Source organism: Sminthopsis crassicaudata, chromosome 3 (genome assembly GCF_048593235.1).
Source record: "Sminthopsis crassicaudata isolate SCR6 chromosome 3, ASM4859323v1, whole genome shotgun sequence".
Lineage (NCBI taxonomy): Eukaryota > Metazoa > Chordata > Mammalia > Dasyuromorphia > Dasyuridae > Sminthopsis > Sminthopsis crassicaudata.
This window is the reverse complement of record NC_133619.1, coordinates 535498820-535518055: the sequence shown is the minus strand read 5'-3', so window position 1 is coordinate 535518055 and position 19236 is coordinate 535498820. Positions and strand designations below refer to the sequence as shown.

The 19236-nt window shown below is 33.1% G+C and overlaps 1 protein-coding gene across 3 annotated transcripts in view; it reads left to right on the top strand.

Annotated features, from left to right (window-relative positions):
* The window catches only part of DYNC2H1 (dynein cytoplasmic 2 heavy chain 1), a 394253-nt gene that overhangs the window by 250400 nt on the left and 124617 nt on the right, over positions 1-19236 (top strand). For all 3 annotated transcript variants that reach the window (XM_074304391.1, XM_074304390.1, XM_074304389.1), the window contains 5 exons: positions 6186-6296; positions 8433-8588; positions 13011-13086; positions 16851-17059; positions 19005-19109. In XM_074304391.1, coding sequence (XP_074160492.1) covers positions 6186-6296; positions 8433-8588; positions 13011-13086; positions 16851-17059; positions 19005-19109 — 657 coding nt within the window. The remainder of the gene's footprint in view (positions 1-6185; positions 6297-8432; positions 8589-13010; positions 13087-16850; positions 17060-19004; positions 19110-19236) is intronic.

Here is a 19236-nt window from a genome sequence, read left to right as displayed (position 1 = left end):
CTCCCCCACCTTAAAGATCCTCCCCTTATTTTACCCCTTTTCCTCGAAATTACTGTATTCCCTTCCCCTTAGCTTACTCCTTCCCTTTCACTTTTCAATGAAGTGGAAGAAGTTTCACCATAAATCGAATATGTCTATTGATACACGCTATGTTCATCTCCCTCCTTTCTTTCTCTCAGATATAATAGGTTACCTTTGCCTCTTCATGAGATGTAGTACCACCACTTTATACTTTTTTATGATATAATCTCCTTTCCACCTCTAGTTTCTAAGACAAATTGTACATATGTTCTTTACATATTTTTTTGACAGAAGTATAGTTCTCAAGATTTCATTTTACCTTTTTTAGAAGTCTCTTGAGTTCTGTATTTGAAGATCAAACCTCTTATGTAGGTCTGGTTTTTTCATCAAAAATAGATGGAATTCATTTATTTCGTTAAATGTCCATCTTCTTCCCTGGAAAACGATGCTCATTCTTGCTGGGTAAGTTATTCTTGGCTGCATACCAAGTTCCTTAGCCTTTCGGAATATCATGTTCCAGGCCCTGCGTTCTTTTAATGTGGATGCTGCTAGATCCTGTGTTATCCTTATTGTGGATCCTCCATATCTGAATTGTTTTTTTCTAGCAGCTTCCAATATCTTTTCCTTTGTCTGATGGTTCTTGAACTTGGCCACTATATTTCTTGGCGTTTTGATTTTAGGGTCCCTTTCAGTAGGTGATCGATGAATTTTCTCAATGTCTATTTTACCCTCTGTTTCCAAAACGTCTGGGCAGTTCTCTTTGATAATTTCCTCGAAAATGGTGTCCAAGCTCTTTTTTTCCTCCCATTTTTCAGGGAGTCCGATTATTCTCAGATTGTCTCTCCTGGATCTGTTTTCCAGGTCTGTTGTCTTTCTGGTAAGGTACTTGACAGTCTTTTCAATTGTTTCATTTCTCTGGTTTTGCTTGACTCCCTCTTGGTTTCTCCTTGAGTCATTCATTTCTACTTGTTCCAGTCTAATTTTCAATGATGTATTTTCTTCACTCACTTTTTTTATATCTCTTTGTAATTGTCCAATTGAGTTTTTATCTTCTATGGAATTTTTTTCCATTGTATCCATTTTATTTTTTAGAGAGCTGATTTCTTTTTCCAGCTCTCTAATCCTGTTTTCCTTGGAGTTGTTTACCTTTTCCAGCTCACTAATCCTGTTTTCCTTGGAGTTGTTTACCTTTTCCAGCTCACTAATCTTGTTTCTCAATGATTTGATTTCTTTATCCATTCTGTCTTTGAATGCATGGGATAACTTCTCCAGGCTCTCTTGCCAACCTTTCCTTTCCTTTTCCCATTTCTCTTCCAGCTCTCTTGTGAGAGCCTTTTTGGTTTCCTCTATGAGGTTCTTTTGTATTGAGGAGCAGCTTATATCCCTCCCAGGGAATACATCTGGGGACATTCTGTTCCTAGTCTTCTCAGCATTTGAAGTCTGCTCCCTCTCCACACAGAAGCTGTCAATGGTTAGAGCCCTTTTGAATTTTTTGTTCATTTTGTCAGAGTAGGAATCAAAGAAAACAAACTGACAAGAGAAACAATTGGTCTATTTTGCGGGGGATAGGGCTGGATGTTATTAATGGGCTTCCTCTACAGACTGGGGGTAGGGCAGCAGAGAGCCACTAACAGAACAGCAATGACTGTACTGAGTCTGCGCTCTGAGGCTCTGAGAACGCACTGAGTCAGTCCAGGTGGGGGTTGGGGGTGGCCGGGCTCTGAGAGAAGCTGGCTTTCTGGGGTTTTAATCTTCACCTCCGGTGTTTACACCCTCTCCGCTGCTCCTGGCTTGCTGCCAAGACGGAGCATCCACACTGGGGCAAAAGCCCTTTCACAGAAACGGCAGATATCACACCCCTCCCCCTCCGGTCTGAGCTGTGTGAGCTGCCTGTCTTGCTCTGGCTGCCTGCCCTCAGTCTGCGCCCAGTCTGATTGACCCTCCCCTGAGCAAACACAGACCTTTTCTGGCGACTTTCAAGGATGTCTTCTCTTGGTGATAATTTGTGGATTTCTTTCTGGGTCAAGCATTAAGTCAGAGGCTTGTCATGAAGTAAGTTCTGAGAGAAAACGAGGAGCTCAAGCAGCTGTCTGCCTCCACGCCGCCATCTTGGCCGGAAGTCGGAAAGCCTGTATGAAGTTGTAACACATAGTATTTGTAAATAGTGCTTGTAAAATCTGAGAAATTGGAATATGATGAAATCACCTTAAATGTCTTTCAAACTTTGTTAAAGTTTACTTTTAAATGCCAATTCAGAAAGATATTCTTTTTCCTGGAAAGATATCCTTTTAACTTTTTGATTTTATATGTTACACATCATTTTAGACTTAAGGGAAGGTTGTTTTGTTTTGTTTTTAAATTTTGTCACAAAACAGAGTGTTGTTTAGGAAAAAAAAGGCAAACTTAGATTGCTTTAAAGGAGAAGAACAAGTACCATGTAGATCAAGATACCAAAGTAGGGAAAACTGTAAAATTGGAAAGTCTATTTGTGATGTTTTATATTTTCATAGCAGAGAGAGATTGTTTTGTGGCTCACTTGTATTCAGCTTAAATAAGATGATTCTGGGATGGTGATTTCAGGTCATCTTGAAAACAAAATGAAAAAAAAATCACATTTGTTTTTACTAATTTGTTAATGATTATACTTAAGGATTACTGAAATAAATATTATTTTTATTTGAGAATCTATCTTCCAAGGGACAGTCAGGAACTATATGAACAAAACTACAAAACACTTTCCACACAAATAAAGTCAGAGCTAAACAATTAGAAAAATATTAAGTGCTCTTGTATAGGTCAAGTGAATATAATGAAGATGACAATACTATGTAAATTAATCTATTAATTTAGTGCCATACCAATCAGATTCCCAAGAAACTATTTTAATGACCTAGAAAAAATAACAACAAAATTCATCTGGAAGAACAAAAGGTCAAGAATTTCAAGGGAATTAATGAAAAAAATATCAAATGAAGATAGCCTAGCTGTACCTGATTTAATACTATATTATAAAGCAGGTATTGGTTAAGAAATAGACCAGTTGACCAGTGGAATGGGTTAGGTTCACAGGACAAAATAGTCAATAACTATAGCAATCTGGTGTTTGACAAGCTCAAAGATAGCAGCTTTTGGGATAAGAATTCATTATTTGACAAAAACTGCTGGGAAAATTGGAAATTAGTATGGCAGAAACTAGGCATTGACCCACGCTTAACACTGTACACCAAGATCAGGTCAAAAATGGGTCCATGATCTAGGCATAAAGAATGAGATTATAAATAAATTAGAGGAACATAGAATACTTTACCTCTCAGATCCGTGGAAGAGGAACGAATTTGTGACCAAAGAAGAACTATAGATCATTATTGATCACAAAATAGAAAATTTCGATTATATTAAGTTAAAAAGCTTTTGTACAAACAAAACTAATGCGGACAAGATTAGAAGGGAAGAAATAAATTGGGAAAACATTTTTATAGCTAAAGGTTCTGATAAACGTTTCATTTGCAAAATGTATAGAGAATTGACTCTTAATTTATAAGAAATCAAGCCATTCTCCAATTGATAAATTGTCAAAGGATATGAACAGTTTTCGGATGAAGACGTTTCTATTCATACTATTTCTAGTCATATGAAAAGTGTTCCAAATCATTGTTGATCAGAGAAATGCAAATTAAGACAACTTCGAGATACCACTACACACCTCTTAGATTGGCTAAGATGACAGGAAAAGGTAAAGACAAATGTTTGAGGGGATGCAGGAAAACTGGGATACTGATGCACTGTTGGTGGAATTGTGAATGGATCCACCATTCTGGAGAGTAGTTTAAAACTATGCTCAAAATGTTATCAAATTGTGCATCCTTTGATCCAGCAGTGTTACTATTGGACTTTTGTCCCAAAGAGATATTGAAGAAGGGAAAGGAACCTATATGTGCAAGAATGTTTGTGGCAGCCCTTTTCATAGTAGCTAGAAACTGGAAAATGAATTGATGCCCATCAATTGCAGAATGGCTGAATTAATTGTGGTATATGAATGTTATGGAATATTATTTTTCTGTAAGAAATGACCATTAGTATGAATACAGAGAGGCTTGGAGAGACTTACATGAACTGATGCTAAGTGAAATGAGCAGAACCAGATCATTATATACTTCAACAACGATACTGTGTGATGATCAGTTCTGATGGATGTGGTTATCCTTAACAAAATCCAAATAATTTCCAACTGATCAGTAATGACTAGAACCAGCTACACCCAGAGAAAGAGCACTGGGAAATGAGTATAAACCACAACATAGCATTTCCACACTTTCTGTTATTGTCCACTTGCATTTTTGTTTTTTCTTCTCAAGTTATTTTTTACCTTCTTTCTAAATCTGATTTTTCTTGTGCAGCAAGATAATTGTATAAATATGTATACATATACTGTACTTAACATATACTTTAACATATTTAACATGTATCAGACTACCTGTCATCTAGGGAAGGGATGGAGGGAAGGAGGGGAAAAGTTAAAACAAGTTTTTACAAGGGTCAATGTTGAAAAATTACCCATGCATATGTTTTGTATATTAAAAAAAGATTATTTTCTTTAAAAGTTGGCTTATATATCATCAATTCTTAGTTTGTATAATATTAGTTGCATTCAACTTTTTAAATAGCATCATCTGTCACAATCATCATAATAACATTTCTATAGACCTTTTTTAAGTTTTGCAAAGTGTTTTACACATATTACCCAATTTTAACCTTTTAACAACCCTTGTATGCAAAACTCAATTATATTCCCACTTTACAGATGCAAAAACTAAGACTGAGAGAGTTAATATGATTTGCCTAATATCTAAGACAATATTTTAAATTAGATTCTTCTGACTCTTTAACTTCAGCACCTTTTTTATTGTGCCACCTAATTGCATGTCTATATATTGTATATATGTTTTATTCAATACAATACACATTTGTTAAGTCATTAAGTTATTCTTTTCTTTTGATTGATTACTATATCTATTAGAGATTCAATTCCTGTTCTTCCTGTTTTTATATCATAGGAAATAATAAGCATGTATTATTAATTTTCATGAATTTTATCACAATACTTATTTCATAGGAACATGTGAATAATTTATTTATATATTACATAAGTAGAATATAACTATTGAGTGTCATGTAATTAGATAATTATAATTGGTATACTCATCCTCAATAGACCATTTATTGAGTACCTATGAGTTACTCACTTCTGTGCTAATTGATGCTGAGATTCAAAAGAAATATCCCATTCCCATCTTAAAAACTGTAATCTAATAAGAAACAAAATCAACCCGTTGCAGGCAATTGAGAATAATTAATGTTGTGGGCAACAGAATTTTGGAGATGGGAGAGGAGTCAGTGTGGGTAGAAATATTAGAAAGAAGTTTAATAGAAATGGCATATAAGTCTTGAATGATGAATAGAGTTAGATTGAGTTAGAAGAGAAGACATTCTAGTACAGAATATATAAGGAACCACACATAGGATATTGGGAAATAATGGGAACAATATGAAATTGGTACTGTGGGACCAAATTTTAGACTGAAAGCCACCAAGAAGAGTTTGGATATTGGCAATAGACCTAATTGTAGGTTCAGAATATAAAATCCTAATTGATAGATTGAGAACTCAGTCAGAGAAATTTGCCTTCCTTAAATAAACTCTATTGGGTTTACTTTATAAAGAAGCTGATTTGTATGTGTTCCGTAAATCTTTCTATAATGCTAATTTACCTTTTTGTTTCTTTTTTTAAAGTACTAACTTGAGGAGAATTCCCAAGATAGAAGCTATGCATTTTTACATTCCATGGCTATGATTGCATTTTTTAATGTACATATCACACTTATATCTAAACATAACATTTTGCCACCCTATCCATTCTTACCCCTTCTCTTTCCACTTCACAGTATACAGTTTTTAATAACTGAAACACAATGCTTAGATTATAATCACACTCTTATAAACCATATTTTTCAGTCATCATTAACTTAATCTCATTTAAAAAAACTTTCATAAGGATTTAATAGGAAATATGTGATACATATAGATATTTAAGATTCTAACAATACAAAATAGGTCCACTTGTAGTACTTATTTAAATAAATCTGTTATTTTTTTCCTTCTTCCAGGAATTAAATTCCCTCCAACCCAAAGAGACTTTTCGTCTTTGGCTCACAGCTGAAGTTCATCCCCACTTTACTCCCATTTTACTTCAGTCCAGTCTGAAAATAACATATGAGGTAAAAAGGCATTATAAATTTGAATCATTGTGTGGTTACATATAATATTGTAAGTGATTTGACTGAGAATGAATATGTATTATACTTATATGCTCTACATGAAAATGAAAAAAAAATTAAAATACAAAAATTAGAGGCAGAAGGCCTGAGTTCAAACCATAGTTCTTCAACCAATTCCCTTGGTTTAAGTTTCTTTATAAAATGATAGAATTAGACTGGAAGATTTTTAAGGTCCATGTCAAAATCTCTGACATTGGAAAAAAAATCTTGAATCTATTAAAAGATGTTTTAGTCATCTTTTTTTTTTCACTTGAGAGTCAATTAGATAAAGTGCAAAAAGCAAGAAGATCTAATTCAATTCTTGTACCTAGCACTTTTTGTTATGCCATGTAATCTGAGTATTTTTATCTGTAAAACTAGAGATTAAAAATACCTGCTTTCCCTATTTTTCAGGGTCATTGAACGGATCAAATAAGATAATATATATGCATGTGCTTCATAAACTATACACAATACAAATACAAAGCATCGTTCCTCACTCTTCATTGTTATAGTGATTTAATAATAGCAGTAGTGACATTGGCATTTGCAGTGTTTCAGATTTTGAGGATACTTGAATAACCATTTTGTTTCATTCACCTTAGCCATGATAGAGAATGAAAATGTGTGTATTTTAAACTTATTTGTTCTTTTTTGCATTTATTAATTGTTCTACTAATTTTCTAGTAAATGGTTAAAATAACATATATATATATTTTTTTTTTCTGGTAAATAAAAAGTAATTATTTAAAATATTTCACCGATTTTTTTCATTTCTTCCATGGACCTTAATAGAAAGGAAAATAAATCCTGTCATTTTAGAAACAGAATTTTATATCTGGAAGGGGATGTACAAATTGTATAGTTGAAGTTCCCCTTTATTTTGTTAGAAAATGAGACTGAGAGAGATAATGAATACTTTATCAGTTGAATTCAGAATAGATTCTGTATTTTGCAGATGATAGTGCTGTCAGAGAAGGGATTTCTAAAGCATGTGGGGATTGGACCAGTTCAGTATTTACCTAACTATAATATACAAAAACTTGGAGTTTCACATAAGGGATTATTTGAATAAATTTTAGATTTTCGTAAGGTTAAAAAACTAGTTCCAAAGTTTGGAATAGAATTTATATTTGTTATAATTCACTATTTTTACATTTCATCTTTTTCCTAATAATTCTATGACAGTGTTATCAATTAGAAATGAGGTTCTCTAATATTAATTGTATACATTAGGAATCCTACAGGTCACACATTAACATAGTTTTAAAATGTAATATTTTGACTATTGTATTTTAATAATTTTGTTAAATATTTTAAATTACATTTTAATCTGGTTTAACTGCACTCAGAGAGTTGTGGACTATGTGCAGCCAATGCTTGGTGTATTTGACAAAATCTGGGAGAGCCTTTTATAGTTCTTATTATTCCACCAAGAAATGGATATAATTCCATAGTTTGATTTTCAAAATTCCTGTAATTCCCATAATTTATAAAGAAATCCTCAAAATTCAGACCTCAAAAATGAGTTCCTGTTTCTCTAGGCCAAGTCTGAAGGACTCTTTAGTAGATCAAAATTTACAGCTTTCTTGATTTTACCTAATTTTCTCACAAATTTCCAGCAATGATTGCCTGTGAATCTCTCTCTTAAAAGAATTGCATTAGCTATTATGTTTTATTTTAAAGATAGTAGAACATTTTTATGCTATCTAATTTTTGAGAATGTGTATCTCATTTTTGAAACTTTCACTGAGAAACTTTATGTTTATGTGTTTTAAGTATTTCTTACACTTATAAAATGTTTTGAATTATTTAAAAATGGATTGTAAAATCCACAAAATATCTGGGTTTTTTTTGCTTACTCCCCTAGACCCTAAAAAAAATCTGGTGATTGCAGCAGTTCTTCAATACATAGTAATCTATACATATATATACACACACACACACATAGTTCAATGTAATTGTAATCAATAAATAATAATATATTGTTTTATATATATATATATATATATGTTCAGAAAATCTCTTTTCAATCTGTTCAAAGTAAACATTTATCTTATGAAATATAACTATGCTATTATAATATTTTTTCTTAAGGCACCTCCAGGTTTGAAGAAGAACTTAATGCGGACATATGAATCCTGGACTCCAGAGCAAATTAGCAAAAAAGACATTGTGGAACGGGCACATGCCCTCTTCAGCCTGGCCTGGTTCCATGCTGCATGCCAAGAAAGAAGAAATTATATTCCTCAAGTAAGAAATACCATTTTTATGAAAATGTTAACTTTGGCATTTTGTTTCCTTAAAGTCAGAGATTCTTCTTAATCTTGGGTCTGTGAACTTGTTTCTTTTAATATTTTGAAAATTACATTTCAGTATTAATTGATTTCCTTCACAATCCTGTGTGTTTTATTTTATTTATTTAATCTGAGTAGGGCTTCATAGGCTTCCTTTAATTTTTAGGGTGGCCCATGATCCAAAAAATGGCTAGGAATGCCTGCCTAGTATTTTTTTTGGTTATTGTTTGGGGAAAACTATTAAGTGCCAATTATGTGCCAGGCACTTAAGTAGACCCAATAGTTTCTATTATATTGTATGAAACAAAATGTAATTTATAATGTATATGCAAAATTATCTTGTGCATTGAACAAGATGTAATCTTCAGTGATTTCACCTTGGAGATCACTTTATGACAGTATTCCTAGTCCAATCTCCTTTGTTTGGGATACATTGTCAAAGAAATTAAAATGTTCAATATTTATTAAGTGCTGCCTGCACTGTTAAATGGTGAAAAACATATAGAGTGAAGATAAAAACTATATTTACCATTGTGGAGCTTAGTTAATAAGCTACATATAGCACATAACTGTGATACCCAAAAAATATACTATAAGTCTATCAGAGAGGTACAAATCAAGTACTATGTGTAGCCTTATAATGTGTGATCATCCCTAAGAGAAAAATAAAGCTTTATGGAAGAAATGGCACCTGAGTTGGCATTTAAAGCATGGGTTCATTAAGCTAAAGAGGAAAGGGAAGTTATTTGATATTCAGGTGGAAAAGGTATGGAAGTAGGAAGGCAAAGTAGATAAAGAGGAATACAAGGTGACTAGAACATAGAGTGAGTTAGAGGAATTGTTTGGTGATAGGAGAGATATATTTGCGTGTGATTTTAGAGAACTGTAAATGTGATGAAAAGGAGGGAACTGATGGCTACCATTGGTTTTGTCAAGGATGCCATGTCATCTGTTTTGTAAATGTGAAAGATCACAACAGAGTTAGGAGATTAAGGAGACTCCAATAATTGGAACAGTTTCAGTATTAGGATATTTTGAACAGCTTCCATGAGAAATTAGCAAAAAAGAAATTCATTGGAGAATAATGGGGATCCAGCAAAAATTAAGGCACTACACAATTGTAAGAGGTGAAATCTGAGTGGATAGAAATCAGTTCATTTGTTGTTTTGATCTTTCTCTACTGAGAGTATAGTTAGGAATCAGAATGTTGCAAATTGAATGGTGGCTTGAGTTAGGAAGGAAGCAAACATTTAGTAAGTGCCTACTACATCGTACTAAATACTTAGGAAATACAATTTTGTTTGACTATAATAGTTCTGTGAGGGAAAAATGTTATTAACTCAGTTTTACTTGCCCGAGGTTACACAGTATCTGAAGCTAGACTAGAGCACAGGCTTTCCCAACTCCCCACTCAGAGTTCCATCCACCTCATCACCTAGGAAAGTGAAAGTGATAGAAGGTCATAGAGCTTGTGATGGAAAGTGAGAGCCTGAGCCAGGGCCATAGCCAGAGAACTTATGTGTATCAGCAGAGGAGGTGCTGTGATGAAGAAGAAATATGTGGATCATATTGATTTCAAAAGAAGGGAACATACTGATACCACATCTGCTGTAATCTTCCTGGAGGCTACTCTTCATTTCTGCCATTTTATATGACTAGGAGATGGAATTAACATAAACATTTTTACCCATTGCTCTTTTTATTCCATTGTTGATTTCTATACAACCACTTGTCACTATCATTATTCACATGTGTTTTTATCTATTATCTTTTTACAATTTAATTCTGATCCTAGATTAAAGCAACACTCTTGTTGTTAAAACAATGTAAATTTAGTATGTAGATTCATAGATTTTATAGATTAGAAATTTAAGCTAGAATAATATTTTATGGGAAATTTTTGGAGTTTCAAATAGATGCATTGAAACATTTGAAATACTGTCCATTGAGGTCTTTATCAAAGAGTTTATGCTGTAAATTGTTATTACCATTGGCTTCCGTATCTCTTAACTTGTCAAGTGAGCTGACTTAGATACTTTCTAGATTCTTTTGTCTCTTCATTATGGAGATTTCTGTCAGGTAACCTACATGAAATTATTTAGTTTAGGTTCTGTCTTATTTTCCACTTGTATCTCATTTCATTTCAGTAACTGCTTAGAATTGTTTTAATTGCATACCATAGCTTTTCATTATCTTCTAGATTTTGATATTTGCTCATTTAATGGTGAAACTATGCAATGATGAGCTACGATCTGTATGATTTTGTTTTTATTATTTTTTTTATTGTTATTATTCTGGACTCAGCATGTCCAGGGAATATGGATGTAATCCAGGTTGATTCTTATCTTGAAGTAAGTATTCATGGTATAAAGGCTTAAGATTTCTGTGTAGTCACTTCTTGTTCCTGATCTGTTTTTCCAACCTTTTTGTCCATCTTCTCTTCTAACCTTTATCACTATTTACATTTAAATCTCCAAATATTAAGATGTTTTGTATTTGGCTTAGTTCATTAGTCTGGGGAGCTCTCTGTGGCAGGTAGTCTTCTGCCCATACTGTTTGGCAACTGTTTTGCAATGAAAAATCTCAGAGTTTGAGAATTTATATTATATTACTTGTCCAACATTACAAAATATGTGTTAGAAACAGAACTTATACAACTCTTCTTAATTTTGAGAATTACTGTATTGCCTCTCAAAATATATGCTGATGTTGATTTAATTTAGTTTTATTCTGTTCTTGTAGAATATTTCTGACTCTTTATCTTGTGTAATGTTGGTTTATAGGCTGTCATTATGTTAATGGTGGTCTTTTTGTAAAAAGGTTGTTATAAATACTGCAATGTAAGGTGACCAAATATTCCATGAAATGATGTTGCTTGTAACTTTGCGCTATGTGATGAAATCAATTCTGACAAGTTTTCAATTGCTTATATAAAGAGAATATATTATCCATCCTTCCATTTAGTTGGAACAGTGTTCTGTCTTCAATCTCTTTTTTTAATAGCAAAAATTCAGTTTCTCAAGTGTAGTCTCTTGTGGTTGGTCATTGAACAAGAATCTTGTAATTTAAAATTTCATCAGCTAAGTTAAAGTTTAAAAACTATGATTCTTAATACCCCATGCCATCTGCTACTCTCATTGTAGAAGCAGAAAGGTTTCACATAGGGCTGAGGTTTCTGTGGCTCAAGAATTTACTGCTAAGTGTCCAGCGTATATATTTGTGAGGTTTCAGACAAAGTAAGAAGTCAGAAGGCAGACTCAAGTCTGCTGCTAGAATTGCATTCAGAGTCTTTCAACAATAACAGAGCCTGCCAGAGTGGGTATAGCTTTGTAATTTCAGGCTTAACTTTATAATGGGGAAGGATAAAGTTTAGAGAATAACAAATTGTTGGCATTCAACTGATAACAGAAAATGTGAAATAAATGTCAAAAGATAGGTTAGGGTTAGTTTTGGAAAGATTTTAAGACTCCAGATCAGTGATTTTGTAGTTTTTTGTCCGTTTTTTTTAATTCTATAGATAATAATGACACATTGAAGTTTCTTGAGTTATATATTAAAACTTATGTTTTAAGATGATTATTTTGGCAATTGTGTAGAGAATAACTTGCTTGGGAACAAGGTATATTGAGAGACTAAAATTCTGTAATCCAGGTAGAAGACTGGTAAAGAAGGCCTGAACTAGGGGGTGTCCTTATAATTAAAAGCAAGAGTTCAATGTGAAAGCCATTGATTGATTCTACTTACAGAACAAAACTTCTGTTTGTTGGGGAGGTAGTGAGGAGAGATCTGTAATAGTGTTGTGATTTAAGAAAGATTAGGGTACAGATTTGTTTAGTCACTAGATTCCTTTTTTTGGGGGGGGGAAATGTTGAACACTGTTTCAACTTTAAAATTATATATATATATATATATTAAAATTATATATATATATAATTTCCCTGCCTCTAGCCCCTGTTACCTTCACTTTGTCCTACAAAGTTGCTAAATTAATATCCCCAAAGCAGTATCACTCCTCTGTTTAGGAAACTTTGATGATTGTCTTACCTTTAGGATTATGCAAATTCCTGTTAGTTCCACTAAAATTTCTTTAGTTGATTTTTTTTTTGGAATATTGTACATTGTTGTTCTCTTTCATGAAATCTTTTTTTTTTTCCAAACAAGATAATGTAGTTTCTCCTTATATGTATGTAGCATTCAAGTTTCTTAAAGGTGTGGACTATTGTGTTCCCAGTGCCTATCACTGACACTTAATAAATGCTGAATGAATGAATGAGTAAATGACTGTTTAACTTCATTACTATTATTACTATGTTTAGTTTCATTACTATTTCATTATAAACTGCTTAATTATTTTTATTTTCCTTTTATGAAATAACAGGGTTGGACCAAATTTTATGAGTTTTCTTTATCGGATCTTCGAGCAGGATACAATATTATTGACAGACTTTTTGATGGTGAGTGCTGAATACATTTCTGTTTAAAAGGCTACATTAAATGCCTTTATTCCCTTCCAAAAGATATCTGTCCTTAAACTGTTTTTCCAAGTGATTTATAGGGAAATAACTCTGTATGATAAAAAAAAAAAAGCTACTAGTTGGCTGGTTGTCTTTTGTTCTGGAAGAGGGCCAAAATAATATTACTATGTTAGAGTAGAGTTCCTGTGTGTCCAGCTATGGGTGATCAGAACATGAGCTCAAGAATCCTCTGCCACAATTCGGATACAAATAGTCATTTGGGGTGGCGTCTCTTAACTTTGCACATCTCACATTTCTGCGGACATGCCATGCTAGGGTGGTTCCATGCCAGTGTCTCCCATGTCATAGCTCAGTGTTTGAAAAACTGCAAAAAAAAAGTGTAGGAGAGGTGAAATAAGACTGTCAAACTGAAAATCTACAGAGCTGTTGTGCTGACTTCATTGTTGTATGCCTATGAAATCTGGACAGTATAACAGTGCCATGCCAGAAAACTTCCATTTAAATTGTTTTAGGAAGATTTTGAAGATACCTGGCAATACAAAATACTAGACACTGAGGTGTTTTCTCGAACTAACCTGCCGAGCATTCCAATTCTACTGCAGAGAGCACAACTCTGACTACATTATTAGATTGCCAAATGTACAGTAGCCAAAAAAATATTTTATGGAGAACTCACACAAGGTGATTAGAAAAAGCAAAATAGGGATATTCTCAAAATATAGAATTGATTATATGACATGGAAGACTATAGTAGCTTTGGAATTGGAGAACCTGAGTTATTTATATGACTTTGGAAAAGTCATTTGATCTCTCTTAAGATTCAAGTTCCCTTGTCCTCAAGAATAAAGTGGTAAAAATAGATGATATCTGAAGTGTCTCTAACTCTAAATTATGAGACCTTCTTGGTCTCTGACCCTTTGATCAGACTTCCTAGGCTATTGGGTTTTGAGAGTCTTGATTCATAGTCGGTTTGAAAGAATTCAGACATTCTCTTCTAGTCACAAAAGACTTTATTAATGCAAAAATTAATGAACCAAAACCTTTAGGAAGAGTTTGATAGTTAATAAAAGTTTGGGAAAGCTTATATATTAAAATTCTGACCTCCTGTCATCAGGCTAATTAATGAGTATTCAGGATGAGGGACAGGGGCCTATGTGTAGGAACTAGGTTGTGCTTTTACCAAAATATTGTCAATCAGATAAGGAGCCAGGATTGAGTTTTAGCAAGATCCTGTTAACAAACAGGATTTTAGCAAGGTCCTCTCAACAGATATGGTTTTATTGTTCTGGGTTTAAACAATAACTAAATATTTAGTTGAATAATGTTTACAAAAATGGGTAAAAGAATCACCCTGGACTCTGACCCATCACTATGTTGGTCTCTGACTTAGCTTCCCTCATGAAATTTGCGTTCTAATTATGCCAGCTCCTAAGATGAAGAGAGTTCACAAGGCTATATTATTTTGTCTGGGCTTTCACACCTAGCTAGGGGCTCTTTAGAGAAAATTGTAGAGATACATTTATAGACTGTCAACTAGCATAGCAAGAGTCAGTCTACCAGGTGCAAGCAAATATTCATGCTAAAAGTCAGCTTCATAGCTTCTCTAAAGCATTTATTACCTTGACTACATGAAAAGCTACTTTTACTTCAAATGAGCAAGAGGTCAAGAGTTGACATTCATGGAAGATATTAGGACATTTCTTGAGGGTTTACCTATTACAGTTTTATAATAAATTTAAAAACACTTCGGCTATGAATTCTGTGAGGACTTATAATAATGACTTGATTAATAGTAACTTTTAATGATACTCCTATTATCGCCACCTAATTTGATGCTTAAAATAGTTATGGGAAGTTATTTGTGTGAGTATTAACATATCTATTTGCCAATTGAGGAATCTAAACTTACCCAAGAAAATCCAAAGAATTAGTAATATAGCCATGAGTCTTTACTACTCTAGTGCATTACCCCTGAACCATATCATTAAATGAAAATAAATAAGAAACCAGATATAACAATAATGCTGAGAATCAGATAGTGAAATCCCCAACTGTATGTTCATTTTTTTCAAGAAATGTTTCTTTGTGTCAATGAAATATATAATTATTGAATAAAATGCTTAAATAAAAAAGTAGAATAAAAACCAAATTGTCATATTTGAGTTTCTGCATTCATGAATAAAATAAAACTCTATCTTTGGAAAAGGGGATAAAGACAGAAAAGTAAAAGACAATTATCCTGAAGTCAGATTTTCAAGAAATGTCTCCTATCTAGTTTTTTTAGGAGTATGATATTACTGCATCGATTCTTTTCTGTTCAACTAAGGTAACAAATAGTGATTTATCATTTGGCAAACTTCAAAGTACATTTAGAAATATGAGTATTGATTTAGAAGAGTCATTGACATATCCCACTTTGGAATTTAATCCTCCTTGAAGCCTCTGTTATCATTTGTACAAAAAGTGAGTGACTAGTGAGAAATTTGCTGTACACCATTTTAATTCCCTTGAGGCCTATTTATATTTGTTCTGAGAATAAGATTATAGGAAGCATTTTCCTTTATTTGTGAAGTAACCACAGTGTACTTTCTTTGTCTTGTAATCAGAAGCTACAGTGGAAATGTTAAGAGTAAAATGAATTCTGGATTATTTTTATGAATATTTGCTTTCATCAATTTTTAGCTTCTATCTACCTCACAGCACAATTATAGGTTTTCTCATTGTCAAGGTAGCGGGGTGGTATCTGATGAGAGAACATAAATAATTTTATTATTAACTATATTAAAATTTTAAAACTAACTATAAGGCGTACTCATATAACATATTGCAAGGCCAAGTGAACTTTTAAACATACCCACTGTGTTGTACTCTTTCTTCTTTTATTTCCATAAGTAATAGACATATTGCTATGTAGAAATAAGAATTTTGGTAAAATGAAGAGACCATTTTTTTTCCAGTAGAGGGTTCTTCATATCTTGTTCACTTTCTTTTCCAACACCCTCAGCATACTGCTTTTATTTCCAGGAGGTATTTCATAGAAATTGCTTATTCTTAGACTTTCATTTTAAGTAAAGATTTCTTGATATAATTATGAATTAATTATTCTGTTTTTAAATGTACCTGAATGCCCATAGCAGTTAGCAATGTTTTTAAAAATAATACTTGTTGTGTGCCTCCAAATTGGGGTGCCAAAATGTACTATGCTTTTTAGAGCCCCCAGGATGGGGTGCTAAAATATACTGTCTGGACTAGCTCTCTGGAGGATCTTGGGACCAGCCCGAATCCTTGGTCTTTAGGGGAGGAGTAAAGAAGGCAGGAGATCCACAAGGCTGGTCAAAGATGGAGTCCCTTTATTTCAAGTCCTCTCAGACCTTAAATACCTTTTAATAGGATTATATCACTGCAGCACACTAAGCATGTGCCAACTATAGAACCATCACATCCCCACATTGCACTGAAGAAGTGCTAATTATGGTAGTATTACATCACACTGTTATTAATATGTAAATGCCTCTCTTTACTGTAAGTGTCCCTTCCTTCAAGTAGAACACAGGTGGTCACGCCCTCCTTGACTTCTCAGGAAGGGTGAGAGCACCAAAGGGAGGATGGGAGCCCGACCAGACAATGTCAGCAGGTTCCCTCTGGGCTGAAGGGTCTTATACCTCACCCAGAGTTCCCTCACTATCTATGGCCCTCTACAAATAGTAATTAAAATGTATGTTATATGTATTTCAAATTAACAGGTACCAAAGATGTTCAGTGGGAATTTGTACATGGCTTGCTTGAAAATGCTATTTATGGAGGCCGTATAGATAACTTTTTTGACCTCAGAGTCCTCCGATCCTATTTGGAACAGTTTTTTAATTCTACAGTGATTAATGGATCAGATCAGAGACATAAAAAAAGCATTTTTCCATATTCCATTTCTTTACCTAATTCTTGCAGCATTTTGGTAAGTAAAATAGTTCTTTATAATTCTGTTAGCATAATGCATATATATCCATATATATTACTCTATTATATCACTTATTCTTTTACTGGAAAAAACAGCTAGTTTTCCCAAACACTCCTACAATTTCCTGATAGTTAACATTTTGTTGCTAATGATGACAGTGATGATGACAACAGTTATGAGAATAGGCACCTAAATCCTTGGAGGAATGAAATGTTTACTTGTTGGAAGCTTATGGACTTTCTTCATTTTTTTATATTTATATCTCCAGGGTCCAGCATAGTATCTTGCAGATATTATCTATTTAATAAATGATTTATCTTAATTGCTCCAAGTAGTAAGCAACAGAAGTTGTATTTGAACCCAATCCTTCGATTCCAGAGCCAATGTTCTTTTCACTGGGTGTGCTATTACTATCTGCATGTAAAGATGCTCAAACTCCTTATGTTCCAGAAGTTCTTAGTCATTTTCCTGTATTATTTCTTACATTATATTGATTGGGCTTTTTTTCTTTTCTTTCTTTTTTTTTTTGGACTTGTCATGTTCTTCTGGGAGACCTATAATCTTTAATTTTTGTTTTCTTGTGAATTCTGTCTTTGAAAATAATATGTTTTGCTTGCATGGAGATATTTTCTTTTAACATTGTCGCTTCCTGCTTCTTATCTTTTAGCATTCACCACTACCTTTGCATTCCCAATCAGTTGTCCTCTCTTTTGTTTCATTGATGAGAATTGACATTCTGAATTTAAGGTTTTTTTTCTTTTCTGCCAACTATTTCTGCTCTATAGACCATAAATTCTTCTATCACAGTTCTCATTTCTTTTTTAGACCCTTTAGGGACATTCTGTTGTAGTTCTGTGATCTCTTGGGAATCTACAAGGTGCTTTCTCTCATTGGGTCTAGTTTATTTTCCTCTTACTTAAAATGCTTATTCAAAAGATGTCTACACTACACTACTTTGTGAACCTGAGAATATCATGCAATCTCCATTTACCTTAGTTTCCTCAATTGGAAAATGGGGATAACAATAGGATCTGCCTCCCAGGACTATTGTGAAGATCAACTGACATAATAATAATAATAATAACATTGCCTGGTACAGAGTAGGTGCTCTATAAATGTCAATAAGTATTTATCATTTATTATTCCTATCATTTTTAAGATTAAGATTTTACTTCTTGATTATTTTGTTAATTTTAACATTTGTTTTATTACTATCTAAAACAATAAGTTGATAAGGTTGTTGGACTAAACCCTCCTTTTCCTTCCAATTTCTACTAGCCCAGTTTAAAAAAAAAAGGCAAAACTTACTACAATTAATTGTAATCAAGCAAAACAAATTCCCATGTTGACCATGTGCAAAAAATAAATATTTTATTTGCATCTTGAGTCCATCACCTCTTTCAAGAGTTGGGTATTATACTTCATCATTGGACCTCTGGAATCATATTTGGACATTGTACACTTAAAAGTTCTTAAGTTTTTCAAAATAGTTTATCTTAACAATGGTGATATGGTATGAATTATTTTCCTACTTCTATTTGCTCCATTCTTTATCAATTCATATAGTTTTCCAAAGATTTTTCTGAAACCTCTCCTTACATCATTTATTACTGCATAATAATATTCCATTACATAATTTGTTCAGCTAGTCTTCGATTGATGGGCACCTTTACAGTCTTCCATCTTTTATTGCTACAAAAAGTACTGCTATGTGTCTTTTTCATAGGTTCCTTTCCTCTTTCTTTGATTTAGTAGTGGCTGTGTTGTTTTAATAATTATGTACAGGTTAGTAACTTTTGGGGGATAGTTTTAAATTGCTTTTCAGAGTTCATGAGTTAATAGCTTCACAAAATATGCAGGATTTCCCTCGATTATTTTTTTTCACTGATTAGGTTTAAGCATGGATTTTATTGAAGATGTACTTATCCATTTTTATGCTTAGGACTTTCGTGCAGTTATTGAAAAGCTACCAGAAGATGATAAACCTAGTTTTTTTGGTCTTCCTGCAAATATTGCTCGTTCATCACAACGTATGATTAGTTCTCAGGTAAGCCTTTAAATTTTTTTCCTTGTTTTTTTTTAATGGTTATCACTGGTATGAGATACCAGGCACAGCTAATAACTTCATTAATATTTTATGGATTTGTAATCTCATCAAGATGGTCATTTCAATA